Here is a 19,720-nt window from a genome sequence, read left to right on the forward strand (position 1 = left end):
TCCGTTCGTATCAAGGAATCAAATGGACACAACAATCATAATCTACTCATATAGTTTGTACATTTGTTCTGTGTTTGTCCTCAGCTATATCCCTTCAGTGGTGGACCACAGAGGTGGCATGCCTTGCCATGGAACCTTCCTCCTTCATCAGGTAAAGAATTGCAACATTTTCAGAGGGGAGTTGATTTGAATCTATTTCCCAGTTATTCAAAGCACAGTGTTGACTTCCTGTGTGGTGACCTGTCCACAGGGCATCCAGAGGAGGATCACAGTTACCATAGCACACGAGACAGGAAATGACGTAGAGTGGAAGGAGGTCAAGGAGCTGGTGGTGGGTGAGTACGGTTGGAAGAATGCTTTATTAGGAGACAACAGAGCGTAATGACAATAAAGATCCACTAGCTCCATCTTTACAGTACATCAATCGATCAATCAAATGTATTTGTAGAGGCCTTTTTACATCAACAGATGTCACAATGTGCTATATAGAAACCCAACCTCAAACATCAAAGAATGCAGATGTAGAAGCACTGTGGCTAGGAAAAACTCCCTAGGAACCTAGGAACCAGGCTCTGAGGGGTAGCCAGTCCTCTTCTGGCTGTGTTAGGGTGGATCATAAACATCCATCTCTTGACTTTTGACCTTTGACCTCTCTCAGGTCGTATCCGGAATACTCCGGAGGCTGACGAGACCATCATTGACCCAAACATCCTCTCCCTCAACATCTTGTCTGCAGGCTACGTCTGGCCCTCGTATGATGACAAGTACGTATGCTTTCCCCTTTCTCAGCTTTTTACTGGACATACTGTGCATACTGGACATACTGGGCATACTGTGCATACTGGACATACTGTGCATGCTGTGCATACTGGATATACTGGACATACTGTACATACTGTGCATACTGGACATACTGTAGTTATGAATCAATGGCTTTAGCTTGTTTCTCTCTTTCACAACAACACCGAATATGATTTTCCATAATGTTCTGCTGCAGTATGTCTATGTTTCTCTTTTTATTTGTTGTTGTATATTAACACTGTATATTTTGGTCACTTTGCTGCTGTGAAATCCTCAGCTGCTTGTTTAACCCGCTCGCCCTCTTCTCTTTTTTTTTGTGCTTCGCTGTATTGCAGTGTTTCCCTGGGAGTTGACCATAGGTATAACACACAACCTTTCTCCTTCTCTCCTCTCCTTATACAACCTTTCTGCTTCTCTCCTCTCTTTATACAACCTTTCTGCTTCTCTCTTCTCCTTATACAACCTTTATTCTTCTCTCCTCTCTTTATACAACCTTTCTGCTTCTCTCTTCTCTTTATACAACCTTTCTGCTTCTCTCCTCTCTTTATACAACCTTTCTGCTTCTCTCTTCTCTTTATACAACCTTTCTGCTTCTCTCTTTTATACAACCTTTCTGCTTCTCTTATACAACCTTTCTGCTTCTCTCTTCTCCTTATACAACCTTTCTGCTTCTCTCCTCTCTTTATACAACCTTTCTGCTTCTCTCCTCTCTTTATACAACCTTTCTGCTTCTCTCTTCTCCTTATACAACCTTTATTCTTCTCTCCTCTCTTTATACAACCTTTCTGCTTCTCTCCTCTCTCTTTATACAACCTTTCTGCTTCTCTCCTCTCTTTATACAACCTTTCTGCTTCTCTCCTCTCTTTATACAACCTTTCTGCTTCTCTCCTCTTTATACTTTATACAACCTTTCTGCTTCTTTCTCCTCTCTTTATACAACCTTTCTGCTTCTCTCCTCTCTTTATACAACCTTTCTGCTTCTCTCTCTCCTTCTTTTTATACAACCTTTCTGCTTCTCTCCTCTCTTTATACAACCTTTCTGCTTCTCTCCTCTCTTTATACAACCTTTATTCTTCTCTCCCTCTTTATACAACCTTTCTCCTTCTCTCCTCTCTTTATACAACCTTTATTCTTCTCTCCTCTCTTTATACAACCTTTCTCCTTCTCTCCTCTCTTTATACAACCTTTCTCCTTCTCTCCTCTCTTTATACAACCTTTCTCCTTCTCTCCTCTCTTTATACAACCTTTCTCCTTCTCTCCTCTCTTTATACAACCTTTCTGCTTCTCTCTTCTCTTTATACAACCTTTCTCCTTCTCTCCTCTCTTTATACAACCTTTCTGCTTCTCTCCTCTCTTTATACAACCTTTATGCTTCTCTCCTCTCTTTATACAACCTTTCTGCTTCTCTCCTCTCTTTATACAACCTTTATGCTTCTCTCCTCTCTTTATACAACCTTTATGCTTCTCTCCCTTTTATACAACCTTTCTGCTTCTCTCCTCTCTTTATACAACCTTTATGCTTCTCTCCTCTCTTTATACAACCTTTATGCTTCTCTCCTCTCTTTATACAACCTTTCTGCTTCTCTCCTCTCCTTATACAACCTTTCTGATTCTCTCCTCTTTATACAACCTTTCTGCTTCTCTCCTCTCTTTATACAACATTTCTGCTTCTCTCATCTCTTTATACAACCTTTCTGCTTCTCTCATCTCTTTATACAACATTTCTGCTTCTCTCATCTCTTTATACAACCTTTCTGCTTCTCTCCTCTCTATACAACCTTTATGCTTCTCTCCTCTCTTTATACAACCTTTATGCTTCTCTCCTCTCTTTATACAACCTTTATGCTTCTCTCCTCTCTTTATACAACCTTTCTGCTTCTCTCCTCTCTTTATACAACCTTTATGCTTCTCTCCTCTTTTATACAACCTTTATGCTTCTCTCCTCTCTTTATACAACCTTTATGCTTTCTCTTCCTCTCTCTTATACAACCTTTCTGCTTCTCTCCTCTCTTATACAACCTTTCTGCTTCTCTCTCTCCTTATATCTCTGCTTATACAACAACCTTTCTGCTTCTCTCCTCTCTTTATACAACCTTTCTGCTTCTCTCCTCTTTTTTCTGCTTCTCTCCTCTCTTTATACAACCTTTCTGCTTCTCTCATCTCTTTATACAACCTTTCTGCTTCTCTCCTCTCTTTATACAACCTTTCTGCTTCTCTCCTCTCTTTATACAACCTTTCTGCTTCTCTCCTCTCTTTATACAACCTTTCTGCTTCTCTCCTCTCTTTATACAACCTTTCTGCTTCTCTTTATACAACCTTTCTGCTTCTTTATACAACAACTCTCCTTTTATACTTTCTTCTCTCCTTTCTTTATACAACCTTTCTGCTTCTCTCTCTCCTTATACAACCTTTCTGCTTCTCTCCTCTCTTTATACAACCTTTCTGCTTCTCTCTTCTCCTTATACAACCTTTCTCCTTCTCTCCTCTCTTTATACAATCTTTCTGCTTCTCTCCTCTCTTTATACAACCTTTCTGCTTCTCTCTTCTCCTTATACAACCTTTCTGCTTCTCTCCTCTCTTTATACAACCTTTCTGCTTCTCTCCTCTCTTTATACAACCTTTCTGCTTCTCTCATCTCCTTATACAACCTTTCTGCTTCTCTCATCTCATTATACAACCTTTCTCCTTCTCTCCTCTCTTTATACAACCTTTCTGCTTCTCTCCTCTCTTTATACAACCTTTCTGCTTCTCAACTCTTTGTTTCTTTGCTTTTTGTTGTTTTATTTCTAACTTTTTTCTGCAGTTGTTTTTAACCTGACATGTTCATTTGACATGACGCTTAGCAGAGAATTCAAAGCTGTTGTTTCTGTCCATGTATAGAGTTTGTTTCAGTACCCCTTGTCTTTGAGGGGCTTGCACAACTGAATACCCTTTCCTCTTGATACTGCCTGATCTATTCCGATGAAGGAAAGTCATACTACGTGTTTCCAGTCACTCATCATTGACAAATTGAAAACAACGTCTATACACCAGTGGAGGCTGCTGAGGGGAGGACGGCTCATAATAATGCCTGGAATGGAGTGAATGGAATGGCATCAAAAGCACGGAAGCCATTTGTTTGATGTTGTTGATACCTTTCCACTACTTCCGCTCTGGCCGTTACCACGTGCCTGTCCTCCCCAATTAAGGTACCACCAGCCTCCTGTGCAAAACACAAAAAAACACTAACTTTTTCCCTTGTGTTTACCTACAGGACGTTTTACCGGTTTGAGGCAGCATGGGACAGCTCCATGCACAACTCCCTCCTTCTGAACCGCGTCACTCCCTATGGAGAGAAGATCTACATCACCCTCTCAGCCTACCTAGAGGTAAACATTTCCTTCGCTGCAACCCAGAAACATCACCCATGTTTGCTCTCTATATTGATGGGGGGAAGTGGTGAGTTAGCCTGTACACTACAATGTAAAGTGATGTGAGTTTAATGCTGGTTCTGGTCCATTCCTTTCAGATGGAGAACTGCACCCAGCCGACGGTGATCACCAAAGACTTCTGTATGGTGTTCTACTCCCGTGACGCCAAGCTCCCTGCCTCTCGCTCCATTAGAAACCTTTTCAGCACCGGCTGCCTAAGGCCCTCAGAGAGGTAGCTAGGCCCGTAGAAATAGAATTGGACCATATTATTCTAGGTTATATATCTCTATGCGGGTAGGCCCCACCTCAAGCCCTCTCTGTGGAATCTGACAGTACTAACTCTGTTCTCTCTTCTCTTCCTCAGTAACCGTGTCACTGGAGTGTATGAAGTCAGTCTCTGCCATGTCGCTGATGCCGGAAGTCCAGGTAGAGTAAAGGAATGGCAGAATTATAAACTGGGTGGTTCGGGCACTGAATGCTGATTGGTTGACAGCCGTGGTATATCAGACCGTATACCACGGGTATGACAAAACATGTCTTTTTTTTACTGCTCTAATTACGTTGGTAACCAGTTTATAATAGCAATAAGGCACCTCAGAGATTTGTGGTATTATGACCAATATACCATGGCTACGGGTTGTATCCATGCACTCCGCGTTGCGTCGTTCCCAGGAACAGCCCTTAGCCGTGGTATATTGGCCATATACCACACCCCCTAGTGCCTTATTGCTTAATTATTCACAAGTATCTGGGCTGCATTTCATCCAACTTGTGTAACTGTCAATTTAACAGTTCCATCTGTCTGGAGATAAATCTGGATTGAGCTGCAACCCACATCCCCAGTGTGTTCTGGCAGTATATAGACAGTATATAGAAAGTATATCTGTATATAGACAGTATATAGAAAGTATATCTGTATATAGGCAGTATATAGACAGTATATAGAAAGTATATCTGTATATAGGCAGTATATAGACAGTATATAGAAAGTATATCTGTATATAGGCAGTATATAGACAGTATATCTGTATATAGGCAGTATATAGACAGTATATCTGTATATAGACAGTATATAGAAAGTATATCTGTATATAGGCAGTATATAGAAAGTATATCAGTATATATACAGTATATAGGCAGTATATATAGGCAGTACACAGACTATATATACAGTATATAGGCAGTATATAGACAGTATATAGGCAGTGTATATATAGGCAGTATATAGTCAGTATATGAGCAGTATATAGGCAATATATAGACAGTATATAGGCAGTATACAGACAGTATATAGGCAGTATATAGGCAGTACACAGAAAGTATATAGGCAGTATATATACAGTATATAGGCAGTATATAGGCAGTATACAGACAGTATTATAGGCAGTATATATACAGTATATCTGTATATAGGCAGTATATAGACAGTATATAGAAAGTATATCTGTATATAGACAGTATATCTGTATATAGACAGTATATCTGTATATAGGCAGTATACAGACAGTATATAGGCAGTATATAGACAGTATATCTGTATATAGGCAGTATATAGGCAGTATATAGAAAGTATATCTGTATATAGACAGTATATCTGTATATAGACAGTATATCCGTATAGAGTCAGTATATAGACAGTATATAGGCAGTATATATAGGCAGTATATAGGCAGTACATATAGGCAGTATATATACAGTATATAGGCAGTACACAGACTATATAGACAGTATATAGGCAGTGTATAGGCAGTATATATAGGCAGTACACAGAAAGTATATAGGCAGTATATAGACAGTATATAGACAGTATATATAGGCAGTATACAGACAGTATATAAACATAGTTCTGTTTTTATATTTGACATGGCTGTCTTTTTACCCTCAGGCATGCAGCGGCGGCGCAGGCGCGTCTTGGACACCTCAGTGGCGTACGTCCGTGGAGAGGAGAACCTGGCTGGGTGGAGGCCCCGTAGCGACAGCCTCATCCTGGACCACCAGTGGGAGCTGGAGAAACTCAGCCTGCTGCAGGAGGTGAGGCCTTGGATTGGTAGGGTCTGTAGGGTGGGTGGGCCGGAATTCAGAGGGGTGGAGTCAAGTGTGATAGTTAGTCAATGAATGAATGAAATAAACAAACAATATTTTGCCAATGAAATGTGGTCTGAATAACAAGTAATCAATTATGTTGACATTCATAAACAGTAGCTGTTTTCAAAATAGTATTGTGTGGGGGTACTACTCACCAATGAGTCACTCACCTGGATAATGGACAGTGGCCATTTTGTGCCAGAGACTCAGCAGTTTCTCTGTGTGTGTCACTACAGGTAGAGAAGACCAGGCACTACCTGCTGCTGCGGGAGAAACTAGAGGCCACCCTGGCCGCGGGGCAGGACGCGCTCTGCAAGAGTGGCGACATCAGCGACTTTGCTAAGAGCCCCATCCTCAGCTACAGCCCCGGGGGCAGTCCCGCCCTGGAAAGCCCCAGCCAGAGGCAAAGGGAGCTGGCTGCCAAGGTGACTACAAGTCCCTTGCTTCTATTAGGAACCAGGCCTACCTTGGAGCTCCTAATACAACGCTTGCTTGCCAGAACACTTTCTGGTTCTCTCTCTTTTTGGACTTTTAATGGTTGTGATTATTAGTAATAATAATACATTTTCTGCTCCTCCTCTCCTCTTCTCCCCCTCTCCTCCTCCTGCGGTCTCAGTGTCTGCGGTTGCTCATGCACACCTTCAACAGGGAGTACAGCCAGGTGAGCAGCAGTGCCAGTGAGAGCAAGGTGAGCCCCAGCCCCCAGGCCTGTTAACCCCCTCTATAACCCACTTACAGAACCCAGCCCCCAGGCCTGTTAACCCCCTCTATAACCCACTTACAGAACCCAGCCCCCAGGCCTGTTAACCCCCTCTATAACACATTTACAGAACCCAGCCCCCAGGCCTGTTAACCCCCTCTATAACCCACTTACAGAACCCAGCCCCCAGGCCTGTTAACCCCCTCTATAACCCACTTACAGAACCCAGCCCCCAGGCCTGTTAACCCCCTCTATAACCCATTTACATAACCCAGCCCCCCCCAGGCCTGTTAACCCCCTCTATAACCCACTTACAGAACCCAGCCCCCCCAGGCCTGTTAACCCCCTCTATAACCCATTTACATAACCCAGCCCCCAGGCCTGTTAACCCCCTCTATAACCCACTTACAGAACCCAGCCCCCAGGCCTGTTAACCCCCCTATAACCCGCTTACAGAACCCAGCCCCCAGCCCCTTTAACCCCCTCAAAAGTGCCCCCTATAGATTCCAGCCGATTCTCACTGATCCCACCCAAGACATCTGTCATCTACATCCTTTCTCTCCTGATCCCCTGTCTAGTTAACACACACAGCCTTTCTAATCATTTGTTTATTTGTTAAACAATGAACTAAACTCTAACAAAAAACTGAATTCTAACAAGGAAATACATTCGAATGAAGAACTTAACATTAAAACAAAATAACTACCTTATTCACTTCTCTTAATGAATGAATGAATATTCAGTTGCTCATCATCACTCGTCAACCTCATCCCCCTGAGGTCCCATCTTTTCCATTTACTTCTGTTCTATGGAATCCTTCACCCAACCTACAAATGTTCTCATTCTCACCCCTAGCCCCCTCTCCTCCACCCCCCCTCTCCTCCCACCCCCGTCTCAGAGAATGTCAGGCTTCTCTGTCCCTACTACAGCATGTTGTCTCTACATGTGTTACCAAAGCCTGGGGCTGAAACACATGTCCTCTCATGACCTCATCGGATGACTTTATGAGTATCAGATTCTGTCATAGACCTTGCCGACCCTCCAAATGCAATACATGGGAACTGTTGATGAATGTATAATGGTGTCATTGTATGTGCGTGTTTGTGTATGTATATGTTCATGTTTGTTTGTATGTGTGTGTGTGTGTGTGATTATCTGTGTATGCTTGTGTGTTCGTGTTTCAGCTGTCTGAGATGTCAGCGTCGCTGATGTCACCGTCCTCTTCTGGTCTGAGCACGCTAACGCCGTCCTCTACTTGCCCCTCCTTGGTGGAGGGACATTATGACATCAGGTATGTGTCCTTTCAACTGTCACCCCTCACTCCCATTTTATTCACCCCAGACCTGCTGTTGACAAGTAGTATACGGAAAGTATTCAGACCCTTTGACTTTTTACACATTCTGTTATGTTACAGCCTTATTCTAAAATTGATTAAATAAATGTTTTTCCTTATCAATCTACACAATCTACACACACACCCACACCCCCATAACGACAACATGAAAACTTTTTTTTAGAAATAATTATAAAAAATAAGAAACATAAATATCTTATTTACATAAGTATTCACACCATTTGCTATGAGACTCAAAATTGAGCTCCATCGATCATCTATATAAGATTGTCTATAAGTTCCCACAGTCGACAATGCATGTCAGAGCAAAAACCAAGCCATGAGCTTCGAGACAGGATTGTTTCCAGGCACAGATCTGGGAAAGGGCACAAAAAAATGTATGCAGCATTGAAGGTCCCCAAGAACACAGTGGCCTCCTTCATTCTTAAATGGAAGAAGTTTGGAACCACCAAGACTCTTCTAGAGCTGGCTGCCCGGCCACACTGAGCAATCGGGGGAGAAGGGCCTCAGACAGAGCTCCAGAGTTCCTCTGTGGAGATGGGAGAAACTTCCAGAAGGACAACCATCTCTGCAGCACTCCACCAATCAGGCCTTTATGGTAGAGTGGCCAGATAGAAGCCACTCCTCAGTAAAAGACACATGAAATCCCGCTTGGTGTTTGCCAAAAGGCACCTAAAGGACTCTCAGACCATGAGAAACAAGATTCTCTGGTCTGATGAAACCAAGTTTGAACTCTTTGGCCTGATTGCCAAGCGTCACATCTGGAGGAAACCTGGCACCATCCCTACGGTGAAGCATGGTGGTAGCAGCATCATGCTCTGGGGATGTTTTTCAGTGGCAGGGACTGGGAGACGAGTCAGTATCGAGGGCAAGATGAACAGAGCAAAGTGCAGAGAGATCCTTGATGAAAACCTGCTCCAGAGCGCTCAGGACCTCAGGCTTGGGCGAAGGTTCACCTTCCAACAGAACAACAACCCTAAGCACACATCTAAGACAACGCAGGAGTGGTTTCGGGACAAGTCTCTGACTGTCCTTGAGTGGCCCAGCCAGAGCCCGGACTTGAACCCGATCTAACATCTCTAGAGAGACCTGAAAAAAACTCCCCACAGAGCATGAGAGGACCTGCAGAGAAGAATGGGAGAAACTCCCGAAATACTCCCGAAGTTGTAGCGTCATACCCAAGAGTACTCGAGGCTGTAATCGCTGCCAAAGGGGCTTCAACAAAGTACTGAGTAAAGGGCCTGAATAATTATGTAAATGTGAAATTTCATTTTTTTTAATACATGTGCAAAAGTTCTAAAAATCTGTTTTTGCATTGTCATTATGGGGTATTGTGTGTAGATTGATGAGGGGGAAAATGATTTAATCAATTTTAGAATGAGTCGGTAATGTAAAGAAATGAGGAAACAGTCAAGGGGTCTGAATACTTTCCGAATGCTCTGTATATGCAAATGAATTCATTCGATTTGTAGAAAGAGCTTTGTTAAAAGGGCATTGATAGAACATTGAGAAAGCACAGAGAATGTTTTAAGAAAGTTGAGAGAACATTGATGGAACATTATCTCTGGTCTGCAGACACATTGAGCCCAGCTCTGGAGCTTCAACCCCAGACCTGGACCCCTTCAGCCCTGTAGATAGGAAGAGGATCCCGGGTAGAGGCTGCACTTTTGTCCCTGACATCCAGGAGATCCGCGTCAGGTGAGACCAGACCACTCTGGGGCTTAGCGATTTCAGCTAGGACTAGACTGCTGTACAGGATTCCATAGAGGTCAGACGAGTCCTACAGTTTGATATTGGGGCAAATTAAATCAAATCAAATTTTATTTGTCACATACACATGGTTAGCAGATGTTAATGCGAGTGTAGCGAAATGCTTGTGCTTCTAGTTCCGACAATGCAGTGATAACCAACAAGTAATCTAACTAACAATTCCAAAACTACTGTCTTATACACAGTGTAAGGGGATAAAGAATATGTACATAAGGATATATGAATGAGTGATGGTACAGAGCAGCATACAATAGATGGTATCGAGTACAGTATATACATATGAGATGAGTATGTAGACAAAGTAAACAAAGTGGCATAGTTAAAGTGGCTAGTGATACATGTATTACATAAGGATGCAGTCGATGATGTAGAGTACAGTATATACGTATGCATATGAGATGAATAATGTAGGGTAAGTAACATTATATAAGGTAGCATTGTTTAAAGTGGCTAGTGATATATTTACATAATTTCTCATCAATTCCCATTATTAAAGTGGCTGGAGTTAGGTCAGTGTCAATGACAGTGTGTTGGCAGCAGCCACATGGCAGCAGACACATGATATATCTCTGCTAGATTCATTGTTTGGAATCACTATAAAGATGAAAAAATATATGCGCAATACTTAAGTTATTCGGATGGGCTGTATTTCTACTAAATCAACAATAAATAAGAAAATATGATTTTTACTTCATATATAAGTGAAATGTAACTGTCCTTCTATCTCCCCTGGGCTGCAGCCCCATCGTGTCGAAGAAAGGCTACCTGCACTTCCTGGAGCCCCACACCAGTGGCTGGGTGAAGCGCTACGTGGTGGTACGCCGGCCCTACGTCTACCTGTACCGCAATGAGAGGGACAATGTGGAGCGCGCTGTCATCAACCTCTCCTCTGCCCAGGTGGAATACAGCGAGGACAAGCAGACTCTGCTCCGGGTAGGACTGACAGAAACTTCTTCCAAATATTTCAGAAATATATCAAAAATATACCATATACATTTTACAAATAAATCACTCATATATTACAAATATACAATGGATATACCAAAAATACAGTATACCACTAATATGTTTGTTGGAATGTACTTCTTGGATATATTTTTTGTTTATAGACAAGTATATTTTTAATAAATGGATAATAAATATATGTTTTATACCATTGATTTCCTGTATCTGTCCAATTGTAATTAATTTACCAGATCCTTTTAGTGATCTAAATCATTTCTGCTTTTAGACTCCAAACACATTTGCAGTGTGCACCGAGCATCGTGGAATACTCCTCCAGGCCAGTAATGACAAGGAGATGCACGACTGGCTGTATGCTTTTAACCCCCTGCTCGCCGGAACTATCAGGTATAGTAACCCCTCTCTGCCTCAACATTGTTACCTCGTGTTCATCAATGAAAACCCCTCCTCAAAATGTTATTTTTTGTGTAATACCAGGTTACTTAAATCCCCTCGTAAACACTTGTTCAAGCTAATTTATAATTCAAATTCACTGTCTCCCCCCGATCATTTTCAGTCAAACATTAACCCTCCCCTCTTTTCCCTCCCTCCCAAAGGTCTAAGCTCTCCAGAAGAAAGTCAGGACCAAGGATGTGAGCAAGAGGAACACACACGGGAGGGGGGGGGGAGAAAAAATAAAACAAAAACACAATCTCAAAGCTCCACTGACCCTCTCCTGTATACAGCTCATCTAAACAGCTCTCCCTGTCCTAACAGTGCTCCATCCTGTCGCTGATACTTCCCCAAACTGCACTTAAAACCATCCCAGCTGATGCCCTATTTGAAGCCTCTTCCTGGTTACCTGGTACATGCACAGTTTAAACTACCCATCAAACACCCTTAATACCCATGTAAGACTTAACTAACAACCTGACCCTGTGTAGTGGGGCTTACCCCTGCTGGCTGTATTGTGCCTGGTTGTGACACGCCCCATTGTCATGTGCACGTAACCTTTACCGTTATCTAACATGCTAACAGTCCCCATTGGGTTTATCCAAACAAAGAGAAACGTTATAGTGTATAAGTCTTAGTCCAAGTTGTTATCAGTTCCAATGGCCTGCTACTTACTACCGCCCCACTCTGACTGTACATTATACCCAAGATCAAAACCACTCATGTATTTCTTATAAACACTGTAGACTGATAAGAAAAATATTAATGGTGACATGGTATATTCCCTTTTCTAGTCCTCTCATAAGAGATATCTGTTTCTGTGTGTGTGTTCTCATGTTAAAACAGCATATCCACATTTACCTCATGTTGAAATGGCTGCCAGTCACAAACTGGTACGCGTTGTCATTGCATCTGTTTTGTATCCAAGGTTTTAGACAGTATAGGATGAACGTGATATATGCAGGTTTTAGACAGTATACAGTGGGATAGAAGTGGGGTACTGTAATAGTTGGATAATGTAATGGACAGATTAGGGTAATGGGGATATGATAGGGCAATAGGATGACTCTTTGCCTTCAATGCTTGGAGAATGGCGAGTTCACTGTGTTGACATTTCATAGTAACATGTTTGTAGAGCATTAGGCAATATAATACGCCACCTGCCTGACTCACACTGGAGAGCAATGTGTCCTTGACCGTTTACATATTCTTTGTGTATATATACTATTTATTTGCTATTTTAGTTTTAATTTATATATCACTGACCAGTTAAATTTATTTGTATGGGATCACTGACCAGTTTAATGTATTTGTGTGGGATCACTGACCAGTTTAATTTATTTGTGTGGGATCACTGACCAGTTTAATTTATTTGTGTGGGATCACTGACCAGTTTAATGTATTTGTGTGGGATCACTGACCAGTTTAATGTATTTGTGTGGGATCACTGACCAGTTTAATTTATTTGTGTGGGATCACTGACCAGTTTAATTTATTTGTGTGGGATCACTGACCAGTTTAATTTATTTGTGTGGGATCACTGACCAGTTTTGTCGCATGGCACTTTATTGTTGCATTATATTCTCTTGAGTTGATGTCTGTCCCATTCACTCAGTTGTTTTTAACCAAAGCAGTCCAATCTATTTAAAATAGTGAAGATATCCTCTGTCATGTAGACTTGAAAAAATGGCTCCTAGGTTTTAGTGAGATATTAATGTAATATCTACGATTCTGCTATTGGCCCTGAATGTCTGTTTATAAGTTAAATATTCCACGTGGATACACTAAGAATGGCTCCTCTCCAGCAAGAGGATGTTTATTGCGATCTATGGTGGTGGGTTACTTTGTGTTCTATGGTGGTGGGTTACTTTGCCTTCTATGGTGGTGGGTTACTTTGTGTTCTATGGTGGTGGGTTACTTTGCCTTCTATGGTGGTGGGTTACTTTGTGTTCTATGGTGGTGGGTTACTTTGCCTTCTATGGTGGTGGGTTACTTTGCCTTCTATGGTGGTGGGTTACTTTGCCTTCTATGGTGGTGGGTTACTTTGCCTTCTATGGTGGTGGGTTACTTTGCCTTCTATGGTGGTGGGTTACTTTGCCTTCTATGGTGGTGGGTTACTTTGCCTTCTATGGTGGTGGGTTACTTTGTGTTCTATGGTGGTGGGTTAATTTGCCTTCTATGGTGGTGGTTTGCAGTACATTGAATCATTTAAAAGAACCCTGTGATTATACTCTATTGATAAGTTAGTGGGATGTTTTCAACCTTTTTTCCACCAGTCAAGTGGTCTGAAAGCGCATCGCTATGCACCAGGTAGTGCCTCCCTTTCTCCACTTTGCTCTCTCTCTTTCCTGTTTTTCATCAAATCCACACTTTAGTATCGTTGACGTCCACCACATCAGCTCAATGTTACATGTATTGAAGCAAGCTTTTATTTACTCTGATGCTATGAACCTAATATTGATGCCGTGTGTCCATGTGAATCTATCCATTTGAACTAATATGTGTACAGTCTATAGGCTACAGTAGCTTCTTGTGTAAAGTAGCATCTAACCTCTTCTGCTTTGCTTTTGTATAGCTGTTTTACAGCCTGATGCTTGTGTCAGAAACCTATACAGTTTGAACCTGTAGATGTTATGAAGTCGCACATCCTGGGGACTTTGGCTGGGGTTTACTGTCGCCGTGACCATTCTTTCACACCCAGATGACCACAAACTGCTATCTGAAACGAGAGTAGTCCAAAGTGAATCAAGGTGGCACTGCCGACTGAAGCAAAGTGACTATTCAGTGCCATCTTGGTCTAGCAGCCGTAGGAGATGGACAATTTCAAACGGAAGTTGCCGGTCGTCTCATCGTCTGAGTGTTCTATGCTTTTGTACGTCCTTTTGCTTTATTGAAAACCAAGCGGTAGTTTTGTGTTTACAGCAACATCATGTGTGAGTGCAGCAGACCAGCCATGGCCAGACAGCCAATTGGATCATGTCCTACGGTTGTTCCTGGTTTGTATGGCGAGGTTCGTGTTTTTGGTCAAACACAATTCTCCCATCTAACACACAATGTTAGGTTTTTATGCATGCCTCAGGCCTGCCAACCTACAGAGCATGCTCAGATAGCCACAGCAAGGGAGCAACATGCAAGACATGGCATACTCACACATGATGTTCCTCAAATAATATTAATAAGCGCTTATATCCTCAATTATGAACATATCTTCTTATATCCTTCCTACAAGGAATATATTGCGTATATACTGCAGTGCAATAATTGAGCGTTGATTGGTTTCAGTGGAAAATCACACGATTCTTTGTTTTCTGTTTCTAGAATGCTGAAACTTAAATACAACCTATCACAAGATAAATACTATGAACTAATTACATTTACAACCTATCTCTGGGTTTCATATTGTGGATCTGTTTTTTATTTTTATTTTTTACATTTTAGTCATTTAGCAGACACTCGTTTCCTGAGCGACTTACATGAGCAATTAAGGTTAAGTGCCTTGCTCCAGGTCACATCTATAGATGTTTTTTTTCTCACCTTGTTGGCTCGGGGATTTAAACCAGCAATCTTTTGGGTACTGGCCCAACGCTCTTAACTACTAGGCTACCTGCCCGGTTGTGGTCATTGGTACACTGGTATGCCACTATTTTGCCTGCTCGACCAATGGAAGAAAAGAAAGGTTTATTTATGAATTCTTGTTTCTATTTGGAGGTGGTTTACGTGAGTAAGGAATATTAGGGCTATTGAATTGTCATCCAAGTATAATTTATTGTACTTATCACATCATCATTTATCATATTAAACATTTACAGAATGCATAAGATTGTTTGGGGGTTACAATATTATCCCTCAAAAGAAGGAGACGTTGTTTTGTTTGAAACTGTACTATTGTCGCTTTAGCGTTTAGCGTCTACTAACTCTTAACTCTACTTCTTAAAACTAGGATACTTCTTAAAACTAGGATACTTCTTAAAACCAGGGTATTTCTTTAAACTAAGATCCTCCTTAAAACTAGGATACTTCTTAAAACTAGGGTTCTTCTTACAGCAAGGATATTTGAAGTTCCATCCTCAAGGAAGAAGTTAAAACGATGCATTTGAAGTTCCGTGAGCCGGCTATATATACAAATACAGATGGATTCTGTTACTGCTTTGACAGCTTTTTTTATGTAGCATTACATTTCCCGGATCCAAGCATGTGGACCTGCCTCTTCTTCACCCTGCTCTCTCTTTCCCTCACTGCTTGCTAATGACGCCCTATCCCCCTCAGTGCAGCTTTGTATAGAAACAGCCCCGTATACTAAACGCCCGCCTAAATGACTCTGCATTGAACTTGTCATTTGATTGGCTCTTGTCTTGTCAATAATGAACCTGATTGGCTGTGGTGGGTCCGATCGCACAGATGTAACCCCTGTTCCATAATAACTGGCCTGTGATGTCATCTCAGTGCTCACGTTATCTTTTGAGTGTTGGAGTTCTAGTGTCTTCTAATGTTTGTGGACACGTAAACAATTTGTCAGAATAAAGTGAAATAAATGTGGAACTTATGCAACATTTGCTGGTGTCCTTTGTCTGGATTTTGTTGTCTGGCATCTCTAATAATCTAAAAGTCACAGATCCTACCTTATACAAGGATGCAAGGACGTGCTGGTTTGAAATGTGTAAAAAGGGTCTCTAATGTAGTGTTGTTCAGACCTGTTCCTGGGGCCCCTACTGTGCATGGTGTGCAGGTTTTTGCTCCAGCCCAGCACTAACACATCTAATTCAACTAATGAAATATACTGAACAAAAATATAAACACAACATGCAACAATTTAATTGATTTTACTGAGTTACAGTTCATTTGAGGAAGTCAGTCAATTTAAATAAATTCACTAGGCCCGAATCTATAGATTTCACATGACTGGGAGTACAGATATGCATCTGTTAGCCGCAGATACCTTTAAAAAAATTATCATCACAATGGGCCTCAGGATCTCGGCATGGTAATTTTGTGCATTCAAATTGCCATTGATAAAATGCAATTGTGTTTGTTGTCCGTAGCTTATGCCTGCTCATACCTTAGCCCCACTGCCACCATGGGGCACTCTGTTCACAATGACGCCCACACAACGCCATACACGTAGGTCTGGGGTTGTGAGTCCGGTTGGACATACTGCCAAATTCTCTAAAACGACGTTGGACGATGTTGGAGGCAGCTTATGGTAGAGAAATTAATATTACATTCTCTGTCAACAGCTCTGGTAAACATTTCCTGCAGTCAGTATGCCAATTGCACGCTCCCTCAAAACTTGAGACATCTGTGGCATTGTGTTTTGTGACAAAACTGCATATTTTCGAGTGACCTTTTATTATCCCCAGCACAAGATGCACCTTTTGTAAATATCATGCTGTTTAATCAGATTCTTGATATGCCACACCTGCCAGGTGGATGGATTATCTTGACAAAGGAGAAATGCTCACTAACAAGGATGTAAAGAAATGTGCTCACAAAATTTGAGGGAAATAAGCCTTCTGTGCGTTTGGAACATTTCTGGGATCTTTTATTTTAGCTCAAGAAACATGGGACCAACACTTTACATGTTGCGTTTATATTTTTGTTCTGTGTACTTAACGATTAGTTGTTTGGTTGACCGCTGCGACAGTGTGACCCTAAAGATACAGCCCAATTCAGGGACTAAAGGGCCTTTGTAATGTGTGACATATTGGGGAAGATGGCCTGTTTATATGTGGAATTATTATTATTGTTATTATTGTATTGTGTGTGTGTTTGGCTTTAGTGCTATGCCTTTTCACACATGTTCTCCCTATAGACTCACTTATTCTGTTTTGGCCCCATCACTGCAAAGCCAAATCTCTATCAATCAACAGCTTGATGCCAATGAATGCCTACTATGCTATAACAGAATGATGAACCAGTCAGCCAATAAATGTCTCCGATGCTCCAACATAAAGGCTACCCAATGAGCCAAGAAGTATTCAATGCCTTTGTTCTGGTTGGTCTGACAGGCCTTCCATTGTTGTAGGTCATTTCTTTCCCCTGCCCAAGTATTTGGTTCTCTCACAGACATACATCCATAGCTATAGAACACTGCTTTATATCTATGCATACATGTTACATCTGCCCCTGCCACGCCCACTACTTCTCATCCTGTGTCTCCCTATACTGCCGCCACTCTCCCAGTGCTCGCTCTCTCCCAGTGCTCGCTCTCTCTCTCTCTCTCCCAGTGCTCGCTCTCTCTCTCTCTCTCCCAGTGCTCGCTCTCTCTCTCTCTCTCTCTCTCCCAGTGCTCGCTCTCTCTCTCTCTCTCGCTCCCAGTGCTCGCTCTCTCTCTCGCTCGCTCGCTCCCAGTGCTCGCTCTCTCTCTCGCTCGCTCGCTCCCAGTGCTCGCTCTCTCTCTCGCTCGCTCGCTCCCAGTGCTCGCTCTCTCTCTCGCTCGCTCGCTCCCAGTGCTCGCTCTCTCTCTCGCTCGCTCGCTCGCTCCCAGTGCTCGCTCTCTCTCTCCCAGTGCTCGCTCTCTCGCTCCCAGTGCTCTCTCTCTCGCTCCCAGTGCTCTCTCTCTCTGTGGGTGTATCTGATTGTGTGAGTGGAGACAGGCGTGCTGGAGTCAGAGCAGATCCCCACCAGCTGCAACCTGTTCCATAATCAAGACCTCTACAAATACTCAGCCCTGCCACTTCCGTGCTGCCAGATCGTAGCCTCTGCTCAGTCTGCATTTCTAGCTGTTTGCGCCTGCATAGAGCTTGTTATCCTGTGGTGCCTGTTTTCCTTAGCCTGATGCTGCTTTTCTCTCCGCTACAGTTTTGTCCACTCTGACTCTGGTCCCTGGTCTCGTCAGTCCGGACCTGCTTACCCTGCCCCTACTTCTCTTGCTCCAGTGTCAGTTCCTGGTTCCCTGCTACCCGCCTGAGCTCCCCCTGGCTTGCACCCCCCCCCCTCCACACACACTTTTCAATAAATACCTTGGTAACCTTGTCCCAGTCTCCTCATCTCCTCCTCATCATCCACCCTGCGTAACAATATAGTTGAAGTTGACATTCAATTAGGTTGGAGTCATTCAACCACTCCACAAATTTCTTGTTAACAAATTATAATTTTGGCAAGTCGGTTAGGACATCTACTTTGCATGACACAAATAATTGTTCCAACAATTGTTTAGACAGATTTATTTCACTGTATCACAATTCCAGTGGGTCAGAAGTTTACATACACTAAGTTGCCGTTAAACAGCTTGGAAAATTTCAGAAAATGATGTCACGACTTTAGGACAACAAAGTCAAGGTATTGGATTGACCATCACAAAGCCCTGACCTCAACCCTATAGAAAATTTGTGGGCAGAACTGAAAAAGCGTGTGCGAGCAAGGAGGCCTACAAACCTGACTCAGTTACACCATCTCTGTCAGGAGGAATGGGCCAAAATTCACCCAACTTATTGTGGGAAGCTTGTGGAAGGCTACCCGAAACGTTTGACCCAAGTTAAAACAATTTAAAGGCAATGCTACCAAATACTAATTCAGTGACCCACTGAATGTGATGAAAGAAATAGAATTTGAAATAAATAATTCTCTCTACTATTATTCTGACATTTCACATTCTTAAAATAAAGTGGTGATCCTAACTGACCTAAGGCAGGGAATTTGTACTAGGATTAAATGTCAGGATTTGTGAAAACTGAGTTTAAATGTATTTGGCTAAGGTGTATGTAAACTTCCGATTTCAACTGTACATCCACATAGCCATTGGTCTACTCAGCAGAGGCTGGTGGGAGGGGCTATAAGAGGATTGGCTCCTTATGGCTGAAATGGAACAGAGTCAAACATGGTTTACATATATTTATTTACCATTACAACGTGCCCATCCTCCTATTGCTCCTCCCACCAGCCTCCTTTGATTTACTGTACTTCCTCATCCCTGGACATCCAATCCCACCATTGAATAATTAACACTCAGAAGGTGCCCTATCTGAGTTGTGATTATGGGCTGCTATTGCTGTTGTTTCTCTTTGTTTATTTGAGCTGTTCTTGCCATAATATGGACATGGTCTTTTACCAAATAGGGCTATCTTCTGTATACCTCCCCTACCTTGTCACAACACAACTGATTGGCTCAAACGCATTAAGAAGGAAAGAAATTCCAGAAATTAATTTTTAAGAAGGCACACCTGTTAATTGGAATGCATTCCAGGTGACTACCTCATGACGCTAGTT

General features: G+C 42.3%; 1 protein-coding gene across 23 annotated transcripts in view; it reads left to right on the plus strand.

Annotated features, from left to right (window-relative positions):
* LOC124042060 (kinesin-like protein KIF1A) overlaps positions 1-16,065 on the plus strand; it is a 52,102-nt gene extending 36,037 nt beyond the window's left edge. For 18 of the 23 annotated variants that reach the window (XM_046360347.1, XM_046360351.1, XM_046360352.1 and 15 more), the window contains 15 exons: positions 85-151; positions 251-335; positions 659-764; positions 1,137-1,160; positions 4,055-4,169; positions 4,310-4,443; positions 4,576-4,637; positions 6,097-6,242; positions 6,533-6,721; positions 6,913-6,984; positions 8,181-8,287; positions 9,926-10,048; positions 10,861-11,053; positions 11,352-11,470; positions 11,680-16,065. In XM_046360347.1, the coding sequence (XP_046216303.1) occupies positions 85-151; positions 251-335; positions 659-764; positions 1,137-1,160; positions 4,055-4,169; positions 4,310-4,443; positions 4,576-4,637; positions 6,097-6,242; positions 6,533-6,721; positions 6,913-6,984; positions 8,181-8,287; positions 9,926-10,048; positions 10,861-11,053; positions 11,352-11,470; positions 11,680-11,719 (1,582 nt within the window). In that variant the 3' untranslated portion in view covers positions 11,720-16,065. The remainder of the gene's footprint in view (positions 1-84; positions 152-250; positions 336-658; positions 765-1,136; positions 1,161-4,054; positions 4,170-4,309; positions 4,444-4,575; positions 4,638-6,096; positions 6,243-6,532; positions 6,722-6,912; positions 6,985-8,180; positions 8,288-9,925; positions 10,049-10,860; positions 11,054-11,351; positions 11,471-11,679) is intronic. The other 5 variants (XM_046360353.1, XM_046360359.1, XM_046360368.1 and 2 more) reach the window with 2 other exon arrangements.
* The last annotated feature ends 3,655 nt before the right edge of the window (positions 16,066-19,720 follow it).

Source organism: Oncorhynchus gorbuscha, linkage group LG08, assembly GCF_021184085.1.
Source record: "Oncorhynchus gorbuscha isolate QuinsamMale2020 ecotype Even-year linkage group LG08, OgorEven_v1.0, whole genome shotgun sequence".
NCBI classification, from domain to species: domain Eukaryota; kingdom Metazoa; phylum Chordata; class Actinopteri; order Salmoniformes; family Salmonidae; genus Oncorhynchus; species Oncorhynchus gorbuscha.